General features: G+C 36.5%; 1 protein-coding gene across 2 annotated transcripts in view; it reads left to right on the top strand.

The window, feature by feature from the left end:
• The window catches only part of LOC150084471 (uncharacterized), a 1,198,120-nt gene that overhangs the window by 731,231 nt on the left and 442,187 nt on the right, over positions 1 to 24,702 (top strand). For both annotated transcript variants that reach the window (XM_090376097.1, XM_090376096.1), the window contains one exon: positions 2,379 to 2,468. In XM_090376097.1, coding sequence (XP_090232223.1) covers positions 2,379 to 2,468 — 90 coding nt within the window. The remainder of the gene's footprint in view (positions 1 to 2,378; positions 2,469 to 24,702) is intronic.

The raw sequence follows: 24,702 nt of genomic DNA, 5'->3' as shown, positions 1-24,702 counted from the left end.
TATTATGTCCGCGTTACTTGTTTTAACCAGCAGTTCGAATTCGCTCATTTTATTGACGACACTTCTAACGTTACTGTATAAACAATTAAGATTTACTGTTCTTGTATATTTAACAACCCTAACACAACCCTTGAAGTTATTTAGGCTCTCTTCCCTGATATTAGCTACCTGCTCACGTGAAACGTCTTTGCCCCCAGAACATCTAGATAATACGTCCAGTTGGGGTAACAGATAAGAACTCTTAAGGTATGTGCAAGAGTTACATTGACCAATATTATCAGATAAACGCGTGTCAGTATTACCCACATCCCCCCTAACTAGCAGTTTCCCTGAGCCTTTAAGGTATCCTCAATAATACTGGCAAAAACTTTTGCACCACCTTTGTTTAAGTGTATCCCGTCTCTACAAAACAAATTCCTTCTACCTACAAGTGTGGGCCATGCTGATAGAAATTTACCCCCTAAAGCCTTGCAGATTCCTTCAAGTCTTGAGTTAATCCACAAGGCTCTTAACATATAATCCCTCCTATCGTGTCTGGGCAGAATTGCAGACACATAGACATTATGGCCTAGCTCGCGACATTTCCTCAGCATGGTCCTGTATTTTTCCAACAAATCGTCAGATCGTGTACGTTTAATATCGTTTGTCCCCACATGAATAATAATATTTTCTTTACCCCCTTTAAAATCTGAGTCTGTTGATGACATCATCAGTAGTTGCTCCCGGCAGACATACCCTGGTTCTGCTCCACCTATCTTTATTACAAAAAATATTCCCCATTTCCCTGACAATGGAGTCTCCTAATAAAACAATGTCCTTTCTAACCAGGGTAGTTTGCACTTGGTTTTTCTGTTTTGAGGCTCGAATCGGGTGCTTGACAAGCCTGAGATTTTAATATTTGTTATTTTGAATTGTGCTTAGTGTACTAATACATTATCTTTACCATTAGATTTCAATGCTTGTTAATTTCAGTTCATTTTTTATTGTAATAATAATTGAAAATTTTTGCAACCTCTCAATACCTCTCGTGAGGTATTGAGAGGTTGCAAAAAAAAAAAAAAAAAAAAAAAAATTGTTGTATTTTTTTGGCCATTAAAAATACTTATTAGTTGTAATGAAAAAAATTTATTAAATATATTTAAAATTTGAGAAGTGTTGGTAACTTAAAATAGAAACACGAATAAGTTAATCTCAGCCAAATTTAAGTTTGTGGAAACATTGAGGAAAGCTTTGGTATTGCTCCAACACAAAAAAGTTAGCCAATATTTAAGGAAAATGCTTTGAAATCATTCATATCCTTTTTTCTGAGATTCTTTTCGCATTCACTAAATAAATTCACCCTGGCTGAAATATAAAAAATAATCACAATACATTGATTTGGGTGCCCATCTTTTATTGCAAGCATTTTTATTTTTCTTATGAAAAGATTTCTTTGCATAGTACCACATGCTTGTCACTTGCACATTTATGCTAAACTCATTAAGGAAAAGACTCACCACAGACCATATAGTATTCCAGGTGTTATCATACATATCACATAACTCATTCAACAATGTCAGTTCCCTTTTGAAGAATTGTAAAATGTGATGATCTGAGCCTGATCACCCCCCCCCCCCTTTGAAGCCAACTGTATTACTGCCATGATGCCCTACCTGCCAGAATAATGTACTGGCTTTTAGGTAATGTAGGATACTTTTGACACCTTTTTAGAATGCAAATACACTGGGGTTAGCTGGTTTATTGTTTGTGGCCAGAAACTCTACCAGAATTTTTCTTATTTTCAGACAATATAAGAGGAATCCCACATAGGTGAGTGGTGAACTTTGAGAAGCTTTTGGATGGTGGGAAGCATGCCATGATGAAAAGCAATGGTTCACTGCATGATGAACTGTATTTGGTAGTACAACTGGGCAGTAAACGATATCGCATACCCTCTCAGGGACACCCAGCTTAAACAAAGTGAATAGCAGTATAAACAGGAAAAAAACATAGAAGTTTAAAGACACTATTAGAAAGGTATAAAAAGAAGGAACTGTTAATCTCAGCTGGTCCTGTGAGCAGAAGATTTAATGGAATTTGACACATTTATAAGCAGTTATTTTGTTAAAATAAATTCTTATTATAAATAATTATTTAATTGAATATTATATAGTCAGTTAAATATTTAAAGTTAAACCTTTAAGTATAATTAATTAGTGGTCTTCAATTGTTAGAAAATTTTTAATGACCTGTAAGTATAATTAATTTCTTCTTCTTTATATATAGTTGTATTGTTCTTCAGTTCTTTGAGCTAAAGATATTCCATGCTTAAATATTTTACTCTCATGGTTTTAATACCAGGCAGATTATTTCTTTTAAATTCGTTGACTTTCTTGCAGGCATTGGATGGATTTTTGTTCATGCTAAATACCGACGGAAAAATAGAATTTGTTTCTGAAAACATCACATCTTTTCTTAAATACCTCCAGGTAAGTCTGTTTGGACTTTACCTATTTTTACATCTATGTCTGTTTTAATATAGTATTTTCTTTGAAGGATTTGTGTTTTCTGATAAATGGAATATTGTATATTATTTATGTTTTATTCCTGAAATTCACAGAGTTCTGTCCAAGTATAAAGCACTTTCACTGAATATACTTTCATTATAATCAGGAATTAAGGAATATTTAAAATAGATTTATGTAAAGCATTGCATAATAGTCTGATCAAATTTGCAGTTTGTAATGAATTCTCAGTTTCAACATTCTTGCCTGCTTCATTTTGTTTTCCTTTGTTTAGATTTGTTTTTGCTGTCAAACATCACACACCCACTTTCTTATGTTTATCATTTGTAATACTAATGAATCTTAATTTCATATATTTCCATAATGTTTACAGGTTTTTTTCAGCTGTAAACATGGTTCCTGGTTTTCTACATAAATATTGCATTTCCCATCTTTCTCTGAAGTTCATTTAACTTAATTTCCATATTTGTGATCACCAAATTGCTTATGCTTTTATTGTTTTTTATTTATAATCTTAAATTTTTAACTGCAGGATTTCAGCTTGAATAAAAAAATAAAATTCTTATTCCAGTTTCACTTCTATTTCAAAAAAGTGATAAGTTGGGGAGAGGTAAGAATTTTTATCACACAAAAATAAGAGTTCGAAAATCAATTAATTATTTGCAGAATTCTGTTTATTCTGTGATACTCTGCCATTATATATATACACATATATATATGCGGTGTGGGACCATTTATCCGGCTACCCAGTATCCAGAAGTTCCGGAAACCAATAAAGTGAAATATTTAAAAAGCTTATATTATCTGTATTTTTGCTTACAGTCTTAGTGTTTTTAATAACTTTTATATTAACTTAGTTGTGTATACATATACTGTATATACAGAGCCGTAGTGAGAGCAGGGCAACTGGGCACGTGCCACGGTACAACCTTGTAAGGGGACACCAAATGGAAATTTTATTATACACTATTTTATAGACAACTGAAAGAAAATTTGTTTTTTGTGAAGTTTCAAGTCTGAGAATTTTCAGTTGCTTCCCATTTAATACAAACTAAAAATATTCATCTATTAGGAAACAACTGATTGACGACGTGTGCACCCGCAATATCGAACACGATTAAAAGAAAAAGAAACTGCTTTAAAAGTCCTAAGAATATTAATATAAAAGTTATTTTTAAAAAATACTTTTTAATAAAAATTCTTACTACTCTAGTTTTTAACTCTGTTCACTTATACCTATAGTCATTATGTCAAGAAGGCCTGCAGAGAAACCTCTGCAGGCCTTCTGGGTGGTAAGACTACCAAAAGGAAGCACATGCCTCTAAACATTAAGGATAAGGTGGAGTTACTAAAATATCTGGACAATTTGATGAAACAAAGAGAAACTGTTAAAATTTTGTGGTGATAGTGATTTATCCAAGTTAATGGAACTCAGGAAGACATTACACCAGACAAAGAATGTAGAAATAGACAGTGTTAATGGAATGGATCCGACAGTGCCAAAGTGAAAAATTCCCTCTCAGTCATTCTGTTTTCATAGCCCAGGCAAAACTTTTCCATGAGCAGTTAGGCATAACAGCACCTTGTAAGTATACATCAGGCTGGTATGCAAAATTTAAGAAACGTAATGTTCTTTGTATCTTGGCAGTGTGTGGTGATTAGGATGCTGCAAAGGCATATTTGGACGGATTTGCAAAATTAATTTATGATAACAAGTTTACTGCAGAGCGGGTGTATAATGCTGATGAGACCTCTTTATATTGGAGGTATATTCCTAGAAAAACGTGTTGCACCTTGGGAATCAGCACCAAGTGGGTAGCCGACCGGGCTAGCCGGGTGGGTAAAGTGCTTGCCTGGCAACCCAAAGGTCGCGGGTTCGATTCCCGCCTCGGGCTTGGATCAAAGTACTGCAAAAACCTTGGGAGGTGCATTATGGCCACAGAAGCCTATGCGCCAACAACTACCAAAAAAAAAAAAAAAAAAAAACCCAGTGGGTTTAAAGACTCAAGAAAGGATAACAGTTTTAGGTTGTGCAAGTGCCGCGGGGTCGCATAAAATGAAACTACTTGTTATTGGTAAAAGCAAAAATCCAAGAGCTTTCAAAGGAGTGAGTGTCTTTCCAGTTATTTACAAGGCAAACAAATGAGCATGGATTAGCATTAGTAGAGGCATATGATGCAAGAAAGCAAGCTTATGCAGCATCAGCCAAAAAAAAAAAAAAACAAAAAAAAAAAAAAACACTTCCATTTCACCCCTCTGTTCGTTCAAAATACCTGTCCAGCTGAGCCTTAAATTTATTTAGGCTACCAACTTCCACAACAAGGGATGGAAGTCTGTTCCACCAACCAACTACCCGCTGGCTAAAGGCAAATTTCTGCACATCTATTCTACATCTGTCTTTCCTCAATCTGAGTTTATGCCCTCTCAGGTGATTATTCTGAGCAAGAGTAAGAATCCCATCGTCATTGAGCATGCTCAAACCATTCAAGGCCGGTGCCTAGTCTCCAGACACTGTAATTTGCAAAACTTAAGCCTTTTTTCATAAGAGCAACCCTTTGTTCCATTCACTAATCTTGTTGCCCTTCTCTGTACTCATTACCAAACCATATTCCTTGATTGGTTTGAAAACCATTTTGTACCAGAGGTTAAAGCACATTGTACATCTGTAGGGCTTCCCAGTGACAGCAAGATAACATTAATTCTTGATAATTGTGTGGCACATCCTGACACACAGTTTCTTATCAAAGATAATGTGTTTGCTGTATATCTGCCACCTAACTGTGTATGTCCTTGATCCAACCAATGGATCAAGGGATACTGAGGTCACTCAAGGCAATCTATAAGAATGAATTCATGCATAGGATGCTCACAGAATGCACAAGGATGTTGGAATAAAGACATTTCAAAAAGATTTTAATATCAAGGATGTGATCTGGATTGCTGCAAAAGCCTGTGACAGGGTTGATGAAGACACTTTAAAACATGGTTGGCATAATTTGTGGAAAGAATCAGTCTTTGATGATGATCATGAACAAGAACATGATTTCATTGGCCTTAGGGTGTCAGAAGAGAAGAAAATTGTTGATGGCGATGAATTTTGCTAAAGGTTTGTCATATCCTGAGGCCCAGTTTTTGGATTATTATGCAGTGGATGAGTGCCTCCATATTGATGATGATGCTCCAGTTACCCTCAGACTAACAGAGAGTGAAATCTGTGACATGGTAATAAATGAAAATGAAGGTAACGAGAGTGATGGTGATGATACTGTTGAAGAAAAAATCAGTATTGAAAGAATGATAAGCCTTACGGAAGAACTGATTCGTGGAATGGAACGGAGGAGTTTTGCTACAGAGCATCACATAATGTCTATAAAATTCAAGAATTGCTTATAAAAGAAAGACCAAAATATCTAAAATAACTTAGTTTAAAGGAACTAAGATTCAGAAACTGGGTTCCAAAACTCCACAGGCACGTGTACAGCATCTACTTCAGATATGTCTGGTGTGTCTGTTCCATCAACTACGTCGTTCCAAAACTGTCAAGATATTTCTTCTGATGATGCCATGTAATTGATATGAATCAATTCAGCTCAATGAATATTCACATTTTATTTTCTTGCATTTCTTCTTGTGTTTTTCGTGCATTTTAGGCCTGGCTACCTGAATTCCAGAAAAGCCCCTTATCTGGCAACCCTCGGGTTTTAGTGTGTTGCCGGATAAATAGTCCTACACCTGTGTGTGTGTGTGTGTGTGTGTGTGTGTGTGTGTGTGTGTGTGTGTGTGTGTGTGTGTGTGTTCCCCTTGCCACTTTCTGGATTTAGATTATTTTATTCTTTCTCTGAGTATTTTTGATTCAGAAAAGAAAGAATCATGTTGTTTCATCTCTTTGAATTCTAATTGTAATCCAGTATAATAACATTTCAATATTTATATATATATATATACACACAGCAAAGTGTATGTATTCCTGAGTGTTACATTCTGGAAAAATGTTGTTAATATGCAATGGGGTTCCTTGTAGGTGATCCTCCACTGATACAGATTTTTCTATCAAAAAGCCAGAAATAATAAAAAAGCCAGTTAAAGAGACCAAAATTTATTTGGTCTCTTTAACTGGCTTTTTTATTATTTTACAATGAATCATTGTCTTTTTTTTTTTTTTTTTTTTGATTCATAGCTCTAAAGTTGTCTTTTACTACTAAATAAATATTTATTAAAAGCTGCAATGGCAAACTAACTTGGATTTTTTTTTTTTTTTTTTTTTTTGTATATGCTTTGATTTGTCTTGATTGTTAAGTATAGAAATATTGTAGCACACAAAAGAAATATACAGGCACAGCCACTCATAAATATCTTCTGCTTTAAAAAAAAACAGGTACTTTCATTTGTGGTCTATCAGCCACATGCATTGGTGAAAATTATAAGTGTAGTTGTATACAGAGTTCGTCAGACTCTTTTCTTGCTGAAAATTGTCATTTAAGCTTATTTTTGGAATCCAGGCTAGGAAAGGTTTGTCATATCTGGTATGTATTTCATCTATTCAGGAGGATAATTTAGAAAAATTTGGAACACAGATTTCACACAATCTCACATGCTGCACTGCAAAATTGGCAGTGCATCATGTTTGATTGAGAGTGCATATGCGAATTGTGATTAAGACTACCCAATAGGTTACTTTTGAAATATATATTGTCTCTCACAGATATAAGCAGTGCAGAATTGGAATTTGTGGAGTACAATGTGTACAGAAAGGGAGGAGGGGGTTATGCTGTTAGTTAAGAAACACACAAAATCTAAGCAAGTGCATCCAATTGATGTTGGTGGACAATGCAATGTTGAGTCAGTTTGATGTGACATAAGCACTGGGAAAGGAAAAATGAGAGTAGGTGTGTGTGTGTGTGTGTGTGTGTGTGTGTGTGTGTGTGTGTGTGTGTGTGTGTGTGTGTGTGTGTTATAAGCCTAAAAAATCTGATGAGTATAATGAGTGATTGTGCAGAGAGAGTAGGCCAGTAAATCAGAATGTCTTATAATGGAGGATTTTAACTTTCCAGATATTGACAGGATCTTGTGGATTGGTCACTCGCACACTGTCAAGACTTTTGTGGATTTATTGGATGGCTGTTTTCTACAGCAGCATGTTCGAGAGGTAAACAGAGGGAGTAATACTCTTGATCTGATTATCAGCAGTGACTATTCATGCATTAAGAATTTGCAGATAAAGGAACCACTGGGTGACAGTGATCACAGTGTACTGATGTGGGAATTACTTAAAGATGTAACTACCATCAAGGCTAAAGGCGTTTGCTTTCGTAAAGGTGACTACAGGGGTCTCGGACAATTTTTTAATTCTGTACAGTGGGATCGACTCATGATGTTACCAATGTTGAATTATAAATGGAAAGCTTTCGGAGACTTAATTTTGGAGGCTACTAGGCTTTTCATTCCAACTAAGAATCCCATCAGAATTCAGCAAGCTGAATGCTGATGGAATTCTTCCTCTTGCTCAGATTAAGAACTTTAGGGAGCACAGTTTCAAATTAAGGAAAGATAGTTGTAGAATAGATGTGCAGAAATTTGCCTTTAGCCAGCAGGTAGTTGATTGGTGGAACAGACTTCCATCTTTTGTTGTGGAAGTTGATAGCCTAAATAAATTTAAGGCTGAAATACTGTTCAAGGTTTAGGCCTAAACAGACTTCAGATCAATTAATGATGCTTGTGGCAGAGAAGAAAAATGTATGGGATACATATAAAGTATCAGGTGACACAGAAACCTGTGGCATATATAAACTACTCTGAAATCAAATCACAAAGTAGGTTAGGCAGACAAAGGCAGATTACGAGAAATCTTTGGCAAAGGATGCAAAGAAAAACAGTAAAAAGTTCTTTACTTATGTAAACTCTAGAAGGAAAAGGATGAATCAGATTGGACCACTTAACAGAGATGGGTTGACTATTGATGATCATCCTCAGGTAGCTGATAAACTGAATGAGTATTTTTCATCTACATTCACACATGCATTATTCAATGAGGGAAATGCCAGATGTTTGTAAACTAACAGGAAGGTAAGTGATTTTGTAATAACTGAGAGCAAAGTGGAGGAGGAATTGTTGAAGTTAAACATAAGAAAGGCACCTGCGGTGGATGGGATCTATCCAGTTATATTAAAGGAGGCAGCAAAGGAAGTAAGCAAATCCTTAACCGTAATTATGAGAGCTTCCTTGGACTCATGGAAGGTCCCCATGGACTAGAGGTGTGAAAATGTATCACAAATTCACAAAGGGCATTCAAGTGACACAAGTAACTATAGACCTGTTGGTTTAACTTGTGTTCTGGGTAAAATAATAGAATCACTGGTTAAAGAATCATTGCAGGATCATCTAGACAAGACTGCAGTAATAGTTAAGACAGCATGGGTTTGTTAAAGGGAGGTCTTGTCTGACCAATTTGATTGGATACTATGATGTGGTCACAAAGGAACTGAATGCCAAAAATAATTTTGATATCAACTTCGATTTCAGGAAAGCTTTTGATACTGTTCCACATGGAAGACTGCTGTACAAATTGGAGACTTATGGCATTATGGGTAAATTGCTACAATGGATAAAGGGATGGTTGAGTGGGACCCGACAGAGAGTGGCAATGAATGGACACTGCTCTTTGTGGACAAATGTTATTAGTGGAGTTCCCCAGGGTTCGGTGTTGGGCCCATTGTTGTTTTGTATATTTATCATTGATATTGATGAAGTTATATCAGTTTTAATTTCCAGGTTTGCAGATGATACAGAGGTTAGCAAGGTTGTTAATGACATTAAAGACAGTATGCTACTCCATATGGATCTAGATAAGTTGGGCAGATGAGCTGAGAAGTGGCAACTGAAGTTTAACATTGACAAATGCAAAGTACTGCATATGGGTAGCAATAACCCAAGAGAAATGTACTAACTATGTGGTACTACACTCAGGGAAGTGGAAAGTGAAAAAAGACCTGGGGCTATTTGTGCAGTCAAATATGAAGTTTGCTGAGCAGAGCAGATGGGCTGCCAGTGCAGGTCTTGGAGTCTTGTCAATGATATATAGGAATTTTGCTAGCAGGGACAGGGAGGTGATTATCCCATTATACAAGGCAGTAGTCAGGCCTCACCTAGAGTACTGTGTACAGATCTGGAGGCCTCGTTTCAGGAAGGACGTAGAGTTGCTAGAACGAGTACAAAGAAGGGCAAAAAGATTGGTGAGGGAAACAAAGGGATGCTCTTACCAAGAAAAGCTTACGTTCTGCTAATTGCAGTGCCTGGACAGTAGGCACCTGCGAGGTGATCTGATTGAGGTATACGGGCCTTGAATTGGTTGAACAAACTGATTGCTGATGGGATTCTTCCTCTTGCTGAGATTAAGAACCTGATGGGGCACAGTTTCAAATTGAGGAAAGACAGTTATAGAATAAATGTGCAGAAATTTGCGTTTAGCCAGCAGGTAGCTGATTGATGGAACAGACTTCCATCTTTTGTTGTGGAAGTTGATAGCCTAAATAAATTTAAGGCTGAGCTGGGCAGGCATTTGGAAGGAATGGAGGGTGAAATGGGAGGTTTTTTTTGGCTGATGCTGCATAAGCTTGCTTTGTTGCATTGAATGCCTCTACTAATACTAATGATAATTCTGTGCTTTGACTTATATTGATATCGTGCATTACAAACTATCAGGATTAAATGGTGAATCATTAAACATTATTATAATTGTTTTCTTTAAATACTTTTAACTTGATATGCTATCCCAAAGAGTGAGGACAATTCCTAACCACATGCCCTCCCAAAATTGGTTTATAGCAAATAGTAGCTGAGTGTGAATTTTTACAAAATTTTAATCTTTTATTAATAAAATAGTAGTTTAACAGGTAAGAGATTATAAATATTTTAACTACAAAAGCATGAACAGTTATTTACTATTATGCAGGAAACTTGACCAGTATTTAATAAAATTAGGGGAAAAAAAAAAAGTGCCACTTATTATTATTAATATCCATATGATGCAAGGAAGCCTGAGACTTATGTTGCACCAGGGAAAAAAAAGTTCCTGGGTGTGCCAAGCCCATACTGACCAGATGTAACCCCCACTTATGAAACTCACATGGTTTTATCATTTCTAAATAAAATGTCACTGCTGGGAGGGGGGGGCATATTTGTCTTCCTGTTTCAGATTTGTAAGGACATCAGGACACCTCACTCGAAAACAGGACAATCCTGTGATGTGTTAAATATGCTTGGTGTGATTTTAATTAGTATTGTAACTTGCAATATGTGACACATTTAACACTTGCTGAATTATTGTACACAGAATAGTTTTTTTTTTTTTTTTTTTTTTTCTATGAAGAATGTCAATTCTGGTGCAGTAATAGGAGCTAACCAGAGAAAATTTTTATGAAGAGAATTAATGTTTAGAATTAGTTTTTCTAAATAATTTACAATTCTGTATTTGTGTGTGTATTTGTTTTTTTTTTTTTTTTTGGTAGTTGTTGGCGCATAGGCTTCTGTGGCCAAATGCACCTCCCAAGGTTTTTGCAGTACTTTGATCCAAGCCCGAGGCAGGAATCGAACCCGCGACCTTTGGGTTGCCAGCCAGGCACTTTACCCACCTGGCTAGCCCGGTCGGCTGTGTGTGTTCACTGCTTGCATGATGATCATGTATTTGGAATACCTTGACATTCTATTGAACGTAGTCAAAGAAAGTAGCTGTGATTTAATTTGGCTCTCGCATATAATTTGTAAAGGGATGTTATATAAAACTGAGAATTATATAACTAAAAAGCTGCTGGAAAGTGCATAGATGCACACTTGGAAGTAAATAACTCTGCATAGGAAATACTTCAGTAATAGTTTATAAAAAAAAGAATAAATAAATACATAAATGAAGTATTTCAGATATTCTGGAATCGTTCTTGAATATCTGAAAACACCTAGATGTATCAGCTTCTATTTTGAGGCTTTCTTTAGTATTACGAAAAGAGAATTTGAGAATAGTGGTTGTATTGGAAAGCATTACCTTAGAAAACAAAACACAAAATTACACAGAAGTAGTTCTGAAAGCTGCTTAAAACAGATAAAAAATAACATTTTGTGTACAATGCTTTTATCTTGAACTAATAAAAATCATTAGTTTTCACAGAGCAGTTTGGGCATGCATAAACCTCATTATCTGCAAGACTGCTTTATATGTTAAATGTCATTCAGCCTTAATAGTAGTGAAACATTGTTATCTTGGAATTGGAAGCAAGATTATTTGTATGCACATTATATACCTTTGGGATCAAAGGTTCTTTTGAAATGGTGGTTATGCAAATGACTACACTGTGGTATCTAACTTCTATAGATAGGCACACTGGTATCCAATCTTCTATCGCTGGGCACTTTGTCATAGGATGCATGCATTAGTGGTTAGTTTTTGGTATTGCTGTCAGCCAAATTTCACCACCTTGGAGTAGGATGTATTGTGGGATTGGGAACTTCAGCTATGCAGAAGGTGTTTGCAGAATTGTAAAGACCTGATCTCTAGTGTAGTGATGGTGGACACAGTCAATTGAACAACACTTTACAAAATATAATCTATACAGTTATAGAATTTTTGTAGGATGCATTGCTTAGTGGTTAGTTTTTGGTAGTGTAGTCAACCAAAATTTTCACATCCTTGGTGGAAGATGTGGGATCAGGAACTTTAAGTATCCATATGTGTACTAAATGTAAAGTGTTGGTGGATAACACTTTAGAAAATATCTATACAGTTAGAGAAGATTGACAGAAGGGCAACCGGATGAATTGCTCTTCTTTCATTTCTAACAAGGACCTGAAGGAGATCTCAGTAAAATGGATGGAAGAAAGATATTCTCACTGGTAGTAGAGATGGGAGAGATTCGCAGAAGTAAAAGCTGTGATATGCAGTTACATAATATATAGTTGAATCTCATTAATACAAAGTTCAAGGGACCTAAATTTTCATGTTTTGCAATAACAAGTTTTGTAGTAATGAGGTCCCCCCCCCCCAAGTCAAAATTTTACCTTTTTTTAATGAGGCCCCCCCCCCAAAAGTCAAAATTTTACCTTTTTTTTTTTTTTTTTTACATGTTATGTATCTAAGAATAATATTAAAAATAAATTAAAACAAAAGCCTTGTCTAACAGTACAGTAATAGTAATAACACATTTTTTATAGATTTTTATTTGTAAGATAAATTAAGAGAAAGCAATTAACGGAAGTGAAATTATTGCACAGTATATATTTTGATATGTACAATATTTTAGTATCACAGTAAAGAATTACAATCTTAATATAAAAGGAGACATACAATTCATTAACTTTTTAATAAATTAATCTAATTTAAAGAAAGAATCCAATGTTTTTTCCACAGTTTTTCTCCTATATGCATTTTTAACTACAGCACAGACATCAAATGGAATAGTGTTTCTTTATCAATGTTACTGCAGGCCAATACATTTTCTATTATGCTCAATGCATTTTGGGCATCTTTTTTATATGGCAATGTGTGTGCTTCAATTTCGCTGTCTCTAGTAACCAAAACGTAATCGTTTGCTTGGTGCTCTGCAGCTCTTCTGGTGTTGGAATTGCTGTGGTAGCAACTTCATCATCCACCTTCACAAAATTTTCAATTTCACCAACAAAATCCACATGCTCCTTGAAATTCCCCCATTCTTCAATGTTGCTATCACATTTGTCTGCTAGACCATGTTTTTCGATGATATTCTCTCCAAAGCCACTCTTTCTGAAGCAGTTATTATTACACTTTGCAATACTGTCTCAAGCAATAACAAGATTACAGATAGCATCCAAGACATTCCAATTTGGCTGCAAAGTGTTCTCTCCTATGTTACAGATCAAGTACCTTATCAGGCAGGATCTGTATGCTCTCTTGAGGTTATAAATAATGCCTTGATTTGGTGGCTGCATTAAACTGGTAGTATTTGGGGGGGGGTTAAAAACAACAGCCATATGTTTGTCAACTTAAGTATCTTGGTAGAATGTGCTGTACAGTGATCTAAATCATCAAAATGTTCCTTTTTTTTGTGAAACCATTTTTCTGTCCACGTTTGATAACCAAGACTGAAAATTTTTGACCATAAGCCAAGCTATTGGCCTCATAATCACAGGGAAGTTGGGTAACTTCTTTAAAACACCTTGACTTGGTAAATGTACCAATCATAAGTGGCCATAGTTGTGTACTGCAATCTGAATTGCAGCATAACAGGTTGGTTGGTTGATTGGGAATTTTTTTTCTCACATCAGCATCTATGTCCATAGTGCACCAAGCATAACAGAACTGAGTCTTTGTTTACTTAATTTTTCACCATGACAAAGGCTATCTTTGAACAGCAAATATTTTGTTTGGCAGAAAATTATAAAATAAACCTGTCTTGTCAAGATTAAAAATATCCTTTGCCTCATATTTTTAAAAAAATGGACTGTACAGAACAGAACCATTTTGTAGTTTTTTTTTTTTTGACTAATCCAGGCTCACCGCAGACATTTTTTGAAATCGAGTTATTCCTGTCTTTAAATCTTTGGAACCAGCCACTGCTGCATTTGAAGTTGCTAATTCTGTGTTGCTGTGCTAGATAATTTTCCCTTTCTTGCAAAATCGGACCCGATATCACCAAATTAGATGCACACATTTGTTGGTAACTTTCGAAAAGTTTTATTTTAAGCTCCTTGTGTTCATCATGAATTCATCTCCTGTTTTTTATTGCACTTCCCCAGTGTCATGCACTTGAAGTTTTTTCGGTTTTTCATTATTGTAGATAAAGTAGGTAAAGGGATGTTGTATTCCTTTGCAATGTCCGTTTTGCTTCGTTCCATCCTGTCAGAATCTTGTATAATTTTCAGTTTAATTTCCAGGCTTAATTCCATCTGTTTATGTTTCGGCACCATAACACTGCTTGATGAGATTTAATTTAAACAAACTTTAAATTTATTTAAGGGCACAAGTTCCAAAAAAGACACCAGTTTAGATAAAATGGCACAAAAAAGTAGAATTATACTGTAGCAAAAGACTCTTTGAATTGGAGTAACAATTGCAACTGACCTTAATCCTGTGAAGAGTGAGGGAGTTTTTATTCTTTTGTTAATTTAACAGCTCATCCTACACAACAGTTCTAACAAGTCGGTGCCATTCTTCGGGTAGCAAGGAACCAGGTGGCCAGAGGCAATAATAGGGCAATAATTGCAGAACTGTGCCACAATTTGTATTAAACATACAAAATAGCAATATTTATTTCTCACAGGGTGAAAACAAAATTCAGTTAATACATATTAACTGAATTTTGTAATAAACGAATATATTTATGTAGAAAAGATTATCCTTTCGCAAGGGAATGGTATGTACTTCATATAAACAAGTACTTTTTATAAACTGAGTTTGTATTAATGGGATTTTTCTGTATATAAAATCTGTGAAAATCAATTGTAACCGTTTATATTACAAAATAATTATATTAAAAAGCTGCTGCAGTTATAAACATATTTTACTTTAAAAATGGATAGCTATGTAAATTAAGGTGGGGAAAAATGATTTTCAGTGAAATTTAATTTCAAGTCCAAAGTCTGGATTTCAAAAAATGTCTTGCTTTCTTAAAATTGGAGATTGGTAGCTTTCAGTGATTCTGCCCAGCTGTAAAGACAGGAAAGTTAATTTACAATGAAATATTAAAGAAGCTTACAACTCCCACAGTAACTGCTTTAGTTGCTTGGGAAAACTTGAGAGCACAACAGGAAATGTATTTGAGTTGACCATGGTTCATGACTGCTAAATATGGTGATGTGTTCTAAACTCCTCTGTGTGGCCATCTCGGAGTATAAACAGAAAATGTTTGCATATTACAAAATGTACATTAGTTATGTATTTCAGAATAGTAATGGATCTAGTTATGTATTTCTAAGTTTGGTTATAAAGTAAAACAAGAGTCATACACTCCATGAAATTTTTTTATATTTGCTATTAGAATAAACCATACAGGAAAAGCCCATTGAAATGAACAAGAATGGCATTATGTACACTGAATTTGGAGAATTACTGTTATGTTAGAGTTCTGTATTGTAAAAAAAATAAATTTTTCTTCACAAGATGTTCCTTTAATTTGAACACAAGTTTTTAACTTGTATTGATTCAGAATTAAAACTTGTTTTTAAATCAAGAATTTTTACTTCATCTGTATTATATTTTTCTTTGATTAGACCATGCGAAAATAATGTAAAACGTGCATTTCGTTTTATTTATATCTGATTGGAACAATTTAGGATTATAATCCATATTATATTCTTGATTACTCTGATTAGATAAATAATTATTTTTCTGACCTCAGTTTTTGAAGTTTTTATATTTAATATATTTAACTTAGATTTGTGCAAATAATAAAACGATATTGAAAATGTATACGAATAAAGAAATTTCTGTAGATTTGTAGACAGTATAGAGTCAAGTTATCACATTTCTTACCTGAGAAACAAATAGAAAAATGTTTGAAAGTTCAATGTTCAGTGTCTTCACGTTTTATGGACTATAATAAAACATTTGACTGTACCCAGTTTTTGGCTGTTCTTTAGGAAATAGGAATCTGCACATTTTGAGAATCTTGTGATTATAATTCAAACTGTCATAACTGATATATATAATATTCATATAATAATAATATAATATATAAGTAAATGAAAGATGTAGAGATAAGAGAAGGAAGTATATAAAACAAAAATTAATAAATATACATAGAAATAAGCCAATATTATAATACAAAATGATATTGTCCTATATCGCACAACCATGGCATCATGATCAAGTGTCACCATCAGACTTGCATGACAATACAATAATATAGTGTCCTTTGTTTATAATTTAAAGTACGTCTCATGGCAAGGGCAAATAATATGATTACATAGTATTGGGGTTGGGGGGGAATCCAAAATGTTTCTGAATTGATCCCAAAATACTTTTTAGCTTTCATCTAATTCACATATGTAATAAGATATGAAAAAAGGAAAATGTTCATGTTTGCAATATCATATCATTTAATCTGTCTGCTCAGTCTGGATTTGTTTATATTGAATAATATTCCATGAAATATTGTTGAATAATATTCCATAATATTCGTTCAAGTATTCTTCATTTGATGCATACAATTAGTACATTAATCAGTGTTTACTGATAGGCTTTTTGTGTTAATAAACAGTGCTGCCTTCATTAGCAAGGCATGAAATACAATGTTATGGAAGTGAATTTTCTGTTAAGACAGTAAAATTGAAATCCTAAGTTGCTCTATATTACGAGGGCTGTCCAATAAAGAATGAGCATATTTTTTTTTCCCTCAAAAGACCTTTATTAATCATCCTTATTTTGATGGTTGTTTTCAAAGTAGTCTTCACTTGATGAAATGCTCTTACGTTAATCTTTCTGCTATTCCTAAAAAAATGGTGGAAGGCATTTTTTGACATGCGTTTGAGAATCACCTCCGATGTCTTTACAGCTTCTTCTGATGACTGGAACTGTTTTCTTCGCAGATCCGTCTTCACCTTTTGAAAAAAAAATGCAGGGTACAAAGGTTGGCAGTATGGCAGAAGAGGAACACATTTAATATTAATGCTGGCTAAGTTCTTGATGACAGTATGAGCAATGTGAGGTCTCGCATTGTGATGCAGCTCCCACCCACCCATGAGCAGTTGTCATCGTTTGAGATGAATGTGATCCCACAGAATGTGCAGTGCGGTTTTGTAATGAGGTCCCTTAAGAGTCATATGATGTGGCACAACATGCTGGGAAAGCATTCCTTGAATGTCACAAAAAGAAATTACCATAACCTTCCTTTCAGAAGCCACAACCCTTTGCTCTTTTTTTATGTTGGCAATGATGTAAACCTTCAAATAGAGCTTTGTTGCTTACTCTCTAGGTTGAAATGATGGTCATTTCTCATCTGCCGTTATCACCTTCTGCAGAACCTCACAATCTTCAGTTACCAACTGTTCCAGCTCTTGACAAACCTACAAGCAAACTTGCTGTTGCTGAGGTGTGAGTATCCTCAGAACCCAGCATGCATGTATCTTATGCTAGTGGTCATGGAGAATACCATGAATGCTTCCTACTGATATTCTCAACATTCTTGCAGTGTTTGTTGTTTCTGTGGTGTAGTGGTTGGAGCTCTAGGACCACCCCCTTTTTTTTTGTGATCAAATCATGTCCATCTTTAAACATTCTAAACTACTTGAGAGCTCTGCTATATGGAAGTGCAGAATAACTGTAAGCCTCTTCACATTTCATATGCTTCAGCTGATGTTTCCTTGAGAGGAAAACAAAATTTGAGAGCAGCATGCTATTCTTCTCTTGTCATGTCCATTATTATGAAGGTGAAACTGAATAGGCATAAACTTAATTGACCACCAAGGTCGATGCACATGTCAACTGTGCAGTTGCTTTGTGATGCAGTTTGGTTTGGGCTCAAATTCCGCAGCTCAGCAAGACATAGCAAGTTGTACAGTTGTTGATGAAAATTATCATTCTTTATTGAGTAGCCCTCCGATAATACTAGTTTTAATGTGGCAAGAGGGTGCATTGAACAGTTAAAGTTAATTTTAAGGGCATCGCAGGATTCAGGAGAGATTCCCTTAGATTGGAGAAATGCTAGTGTATCGCCAGTATATAAAGGCAGTTATAAGAGTAAATTGAGTGAAACAGGTGACATAGAGCTCACAGTATAGGAACCATTAGCAGAGAGGCAATGCAGAATTCTAAGAGTTCCAAGTTTAAGATGAGGGGGGAGGGAGGGAGAGAGAGAGAGAGAGAGAGAGGGGGGGGGCCTAGCAGTTGTTAAAGGCAACGGAATGGGTTTTAATCTCAGGAAGGGAGATTGACAGCTTAAGGAACTACGTGACCTACCTCAACTTGGGAAAAAGCTCACACAAAGTGAATAAATTATGATATACCTTTAAAGCTGTTATTATAGAGGCCTTGGACATCTACAGGGTGTCTCCAAAATATTGGTACAAACGTTTAGGGATGTGAATCGCATAGGAACCCATAACCGGAAACGTCACCGTAAGTCGGTAGACAGCGCGGTAGTCACCGCACGAAGAGCATGCATCGATATACGAACTATGAGCTGGCAGACATGCACCTAATGTATGGATTAGCAGAGGGCAATGGACGAGCCGCTCAACGAATTTATGGAGAACGCTTCCCAGACAGACATGTACCGAACCACCATTTGTTTGTGCGTGTGCATCAAAATTTGTGTGATTATGGGTTATTTAGAGGTAACAGGAGTAGTGCAGGCAGACCATGTTTGATGCGAACTCCCGCCATGGAAGAAAATGTGTTGGATGCCATCCAGAATAATCCTACTACCAGCACACGTGCCGCTACCTTTGCCTTAGGAGTGTCTCGTTGCAGTGTACATCGTGTCTGGCACGATGATTCCTTACACCTCTTTCATTTCCAAAGGGTTCAGTTACTGCTCCCCCAAGATCATCCTGCACGTGTCTTTTGCGCAGTGGTTTCTCCAAGAAAGTGCTCAAGACTTGAATTTTCCAGCCTGTTTTGTTCACGGATGAGGCTTATTTCATCCGTGAACAAAATATAGGAAGGAAAACTTGGGAAGGCTTATTCAGTCAGCACAATGCTCATGTGTGGGCTCACGACAACCCACACTGTGTGCGCGTTGGAGCAATACGAAGGGTACTAGGAAAGTTTTGCAATATGACGCAACAATGAATCACAGGAAGCTGCTTGTTGCTGCATGTTGAGACATGTTCATACGTGCATAGTAGCCGCCGCGCCAAGTCGATGGGCTCAGTTATTCATTAGTAGTGAGAGTGTAAAGTGCTTGCGATAGCATCGTGGTCACGAAATGAGATAAGGACAGTTTTGCGGTATAATTTCCTGCGTGGTTTAACCATAGACCAGTGCTTAGAAGAAATGACTCTTGCACTAGATGATGATTGTCCACATCGTACAACGATATTCAGGTGGTATAGAGAATTCCAAAGGGGAAATTTCACTCTGGAGGATTCTGAGAGGCCGGGAAGGCCACGAACGTCAGTTATGGAGGAAAACGTTACTGCTGTGAGGAAAATGCTTGACGAAAACAGGCGAGTGACCTACCAACAGATAGAGGATACTTTGGGCCTAAATGCACCAGCAATTCGTTTGATTCTGCAAGATCATTTGCACGTGAAGAAACTTTGTTCTCTCTGGGTGCCGCATCAACTGACTGAAGAGCAGATGACATGACGTGTGACTTGGTGCCGGGAGATGTTAAAAAAGTTTGATAAGGGACAATCTCGGTATGTGAACAACATCGTGACAGGTGACGAGACTTGGCTGTACTATTACGATCTGCCGACCAAAGCTCAAAACAAAGTTTGGGTCTTTGATGATGACGACACACCCGTAATTGTCAGAAAATCCCGATCTGTAAAGAAGAAAATGATAGCTGTATTTTTCAAATCGAGTGGAATTGTGGAACGTGTCGTTTTGGACACGCAGAAGAGAGTCACAGCTAAGTGGTATACTGAACAATGCCTGCCTAAAGTCATTGGATCTATGAAGAACCTGCGGCCAAAGTCAAGAATGGACACCTAGTACCTCCATCACGAAAATGCTCCAGCTCACCGCGCCAAAGCCTGCACCGAATATTTGACCACGACAGGACTGAAACTTCTCGAGCACCCTCCCTACAGTTCAGACCTTGCTCCCTGCGACTTTGCACTGTTCCTGCATGTGAAAATGAAGCTAAAAGGGAGGCGGTTTTCCAGTGATGAGGACCTTCTACGGGCTTGGGACAATGAGTGTGCTTTACTCCCTAGTGAAACTTGGCAGAACTGGTTTAAAGATTGGTTTCGGAGGATGGAGAGGTGTATTGAATGTAGAGGAAATTACTTTGAAAAAATTAAATAAACAAAGCTGTATTGCAAAACTTTCCTAGTACCCTTTGTATGGCCTTAGTTGCTAATGCTCCTAAAAACCAAATAACAACAACGGTGCGCACCCCCGTGCGGCACAACATCGCTTCACAATAAATGTGTGGGCAGGTATGGTCGGTGACTGCTTTTAGTCAGCCCATACCTGTTACCAACTAGCATGCACTCCACTAAATATTAGATCTTTCTTGAATAAGCTCTACCAGGGTTACTTGACGATGTTCCAGAAAATGTGAGACGCAACATTTGGTTTCAACATGGCGGGGCGCCTGCCCATTATGGAAGGTATGTTCATGACCATTTGAACAGGCGTTTTGGGCGTCAGTGGATTGGCCGGGGTGGACCCGTTGCCTGGCTCCACGCTCACCTGATTTATCGAGCCTTGATTTCTTTCTGTGGAGGCCCTCAAATGTATCGTGTATGAATCGCCTGTGGAGATGGAAATGGATCTCGTGGCGAGACTCGTCTGCGCTGCTGCTACTGTCAAAGAAACTCCAGGTGTGTTCGACCATGTCAGCCAATCCATGCTGCATTGGTGTCACGCATGCATCGCGTCTCATGGTGGAACCTTCGAGCATCTGTTGTAACATCATGAAATGCATCCATCTTGTACTCCATTGTTAATATTATGTCAAATAAATGTTTGCCACTAATTACTGTCTTGTGTCATTTCACTACTACTTTCCCGTGATGTTTCCGGTTATGGGTTCCTATGCAATTCACATTCCTTTAGATGTTACCTACCTCCCCTAAACGTTTGTACCAATATTTTTGAGACACCCTGTACATACCATTAAGAAAATAGAGCATGAAGAGGATTCTGAGATGGATGAAATGAATTGGATTAATAGAAAGTTTAATAGAGCAGAAAAATATGGCAGTGAAAAGTTAGAGAACTATAAAAATCTCTTAAGTTACTGAAGAGAGCAGTGACAAGAAATTTTTATGTCAATAAAAAGAAGAAAAGAATGAATCAGATGAGATCTCTGTGTAATGTGTGCTAGAGTGTCAGATAATGCAGCTGATGCAGATTATTTGAACAGGTATTTTACATTGATGTTTGCAGAGGAAAGGCTCTTTGTCATAAAGACAAAGAGCCTTTCCTCTGAGTAAGAGAAGCTGAAGCTGAGAAGCATGAAATTAGCAATATTGAAGTATCAGAAGTTTTATTAGGTATTAGAATTTATAGGACTCAGTGCTGAGAAGTCAAATATGTGTTGACATATGTGATTTGAGTTTCTGTAGATTGTAATTTTCTGGAACTACATATTTACAAAAAATTACAATCTACATTGTCATTCTTCATGACTTAATCTACATTAAGTCATGAAGAACTACATTGTCTTCTTCACTCCATTGCCAAATCACCTGAAGATCGGCATTTAAGGTATTGGCGGTATATATTTGAGAAGTTGGGATTCTTTTTGCAGGGCAAGGTTTCACAAATTGGAAGGAGGAATGTAGTGTGCTAGCTTTGGCATAACTGTGGATAAGAGAAAAAGAGTAGGACAAAGAACTGAGCCTTCAAGAACACCAGCATTAATGGAGAAGCCAGAAGACAGGGCCATGTACTATCACTGTCAGTCAGATGCCTTTATGCCAAAAATGATCAGAAGCCTCAGAAATGTCAAGAGATATTTGTTAGAGATGGTTGAGTTCACCAAATGTTTCTATTGAAATTGCCCTGAGATGGGTAATATTATCCAGTATATTATCAGTGAATGATTTCTGTTCAAATTCAGTTTAATCGAGAATACTAAAGTAATATACTTAAATGCATTTATAACACTATGCACCAGTTATGCAGTTTAATAACAGTAATAATATGTATTACTGTTATTAAATTCTTCTTCTGGCATTATAACCCAGGGTGGGTTTTAGCCTTCTCAACGATGTTCCAACAGTATGCCCTTGTTGAATTCAAACTTCTCCAACTTATTCTCATGATCTTTAAGTCCTCTTCTACGTCATCCATCCATCTTTCTGCAGTCTTCCTCTTGCTTCCCTACCGGTAGGTTTCCATTTCATTATCCTCCTAGTTGTTCAGCTATCATCTATTCTCATAACATGTCCCAACCAGGTAAGTCTCTGGTTCTTCACAAATCTCACGATGTGAGATTTGTGAAGCCTGAATAAGATTGTCACGTTCATGGTTCATTCTGATCCTCCAGGATCCATCATTGTCTTGTATGGGCTCAAAGACTTCATCTTTACTCGTTAATGTCCAAGCTTCACTACCGTATGTTGCAACTGGTTTAATGAGGCTTTTGTATATTCTTAATTTTAAATGTCTGTTCAATGCTTTTGACTTCATTAGTTTTTCATGTGCATAGAAGCATCTGTTTCCACTCAGGATGCGGGACTTGATTCCTTTAGTAATAGAGTTGGGCTGGTTTATCTGAGACCCTAGATAGGCGAAATTTTGAACATGCTGAAACAAGAGGCTGCTGGTTCTTTAATTTTCCGTGTTATCTGCTGTTCTCCGGACTTCCATATGTCTTTGCTTCATTTATCCTAAGTCCTCTTCTTTGTGCTTGACTGTTATTAAATTGCAGTTATTAAATATACAGTCGGACCATTATATAAAGAAATCGATCATTCCCTTAAAAAAATTCGTTATAAAGAAATATGATCTTTTCAACAATGAAAAATATTGAAAATTCAGAAATATAGTGAGAGATGGAAAATAAATCAGAATTAAGTGGGAACGAATAAATTTTCTAACATTTTAAAACAATTTATTGATACATGCATATTAAGAAATTAATACTTACATGATGCGCACAATGTATTAGAACACTTAAGAATTATGTCGTAAGCTATTTGGTTATTTTTTGTTGTACAGTAGATTCTACCGTACACTGTTCATAAAAATGTTTGCATTTGTTTAAACACTAAATATATTTTCAGTTACATTTTTTTCCCACTGAAGACCTTGGCACAAAGTTTCAAATGCTACCAACATTTCTTGTTTGTAAGATTTAATATTGCCCTCATTTTTATCCAACTCATCATAGATATTTTCACTGGTTTTTTAATTACGCTCCAAAATGTTGGGCTCACTCGGATATTCAGCTAATATGCCATCATTATCAACTCCTAAAATTTCGTCAAGAATAATTTCTCCACTGATCAAACCTTGCTTGGAACTCTTCCCAAGATTGCTCAATGCCTTGTAGTAGTTTCTCTCTCTTATCCCTCTTATCGCTGTCAAGCTGGGGCTTAGAAGGGAACAGGCATTCTGTGTGTTATCAGACACTCAGTCTGAAACACTGATAGATCCAATATCTTTCTATTTCAGAAGATTTAGGAGAAGTCCCGTTGGCCTGCCTCCCTAAAATCCACTCATGCACACCTTCTCGATGGTAAGCCTTGTTACGTCACTTAGGTGGCAACGAACGTGTAGAGTGGTTCTCTTCAAGATGCCTGGACAGCGTGAAGAGGAAAAGACCAAACCCTCCAGCACAACAAAACAAATGGCCTTCAGTCCCAGCGGCTTTCACTCCCCCTCTTACGGCAGCAAGAGGATCAGAGTGGAAGCAGAGGGTGCTAAGAATTTCTGGGTACGATCAGGTGGCCATGCACGGAAACTGAACTTGGCCTGTTACAATGTAAGATTGCCCATCAGTGAAGACAGGATACTAGAGTTGGAAAAAGAATTAGAAAATGTAAATTGGAATATCATCGGTTTGGCTGAAACAAGAAGAAACTAATCACTCACTCATAAGTTTATCAAATGGAAATCTGCTGTACACCAGTGAAAGGAGTGAAGGTGGAGTTGGCTTTCTGTTCCATAAAGATATAAAAAACAACATTTTGGAATTCAAAAGTACATCACCAAGGGTGTGAAGACTACTACTCAGGATTTCTAAGAGGTATAAGCTAAAGGTTATAATGATTTATGCACCAACATCGATCCATGATGATAATGAAGTTGAAGAAATGTACAATGAAATTGAGTGTCTTCTAGATGAACAGAAAACTCACTACACTATCATTATGGGGGACTTCAATGCTAAGATTGGAAGGTGACAAAACAGTGCAGAAAGGGGAACTATAGGAAATTTTGGAATTGGTGAAAGAAATGAAAGAGGTGGAATTTGCGGAATCTAGAGGAATGTCAGTAATGAACACTTTTTTCAAGAAAAGGGTGAACAGAAAGTGGACATGGAAGAGCCCAAATGGATTAACAACTAACGAAATTGACTTCATTCTCACTAACAGAAGATATATTGTGAAT

Source organism: Mastigoproctus giganteus, chromosome 6 (assembly GCF_048544385.1).
Source record: "Mastigoproctus giganteus isolate SK-2022 chromosome 6, ASM4854438v1, whole genome shotgun sequence".
Lineage (NCBI taxonomy): Eukaryota > Metazoa > Arthropoda > Arachnida > Uropygi > Thelyphonidae > Mastigoproctus > Mastigoproctus giganteus.
This window is presented reverse-complemented; position numbering and strand designations above follow the sequence as displayed.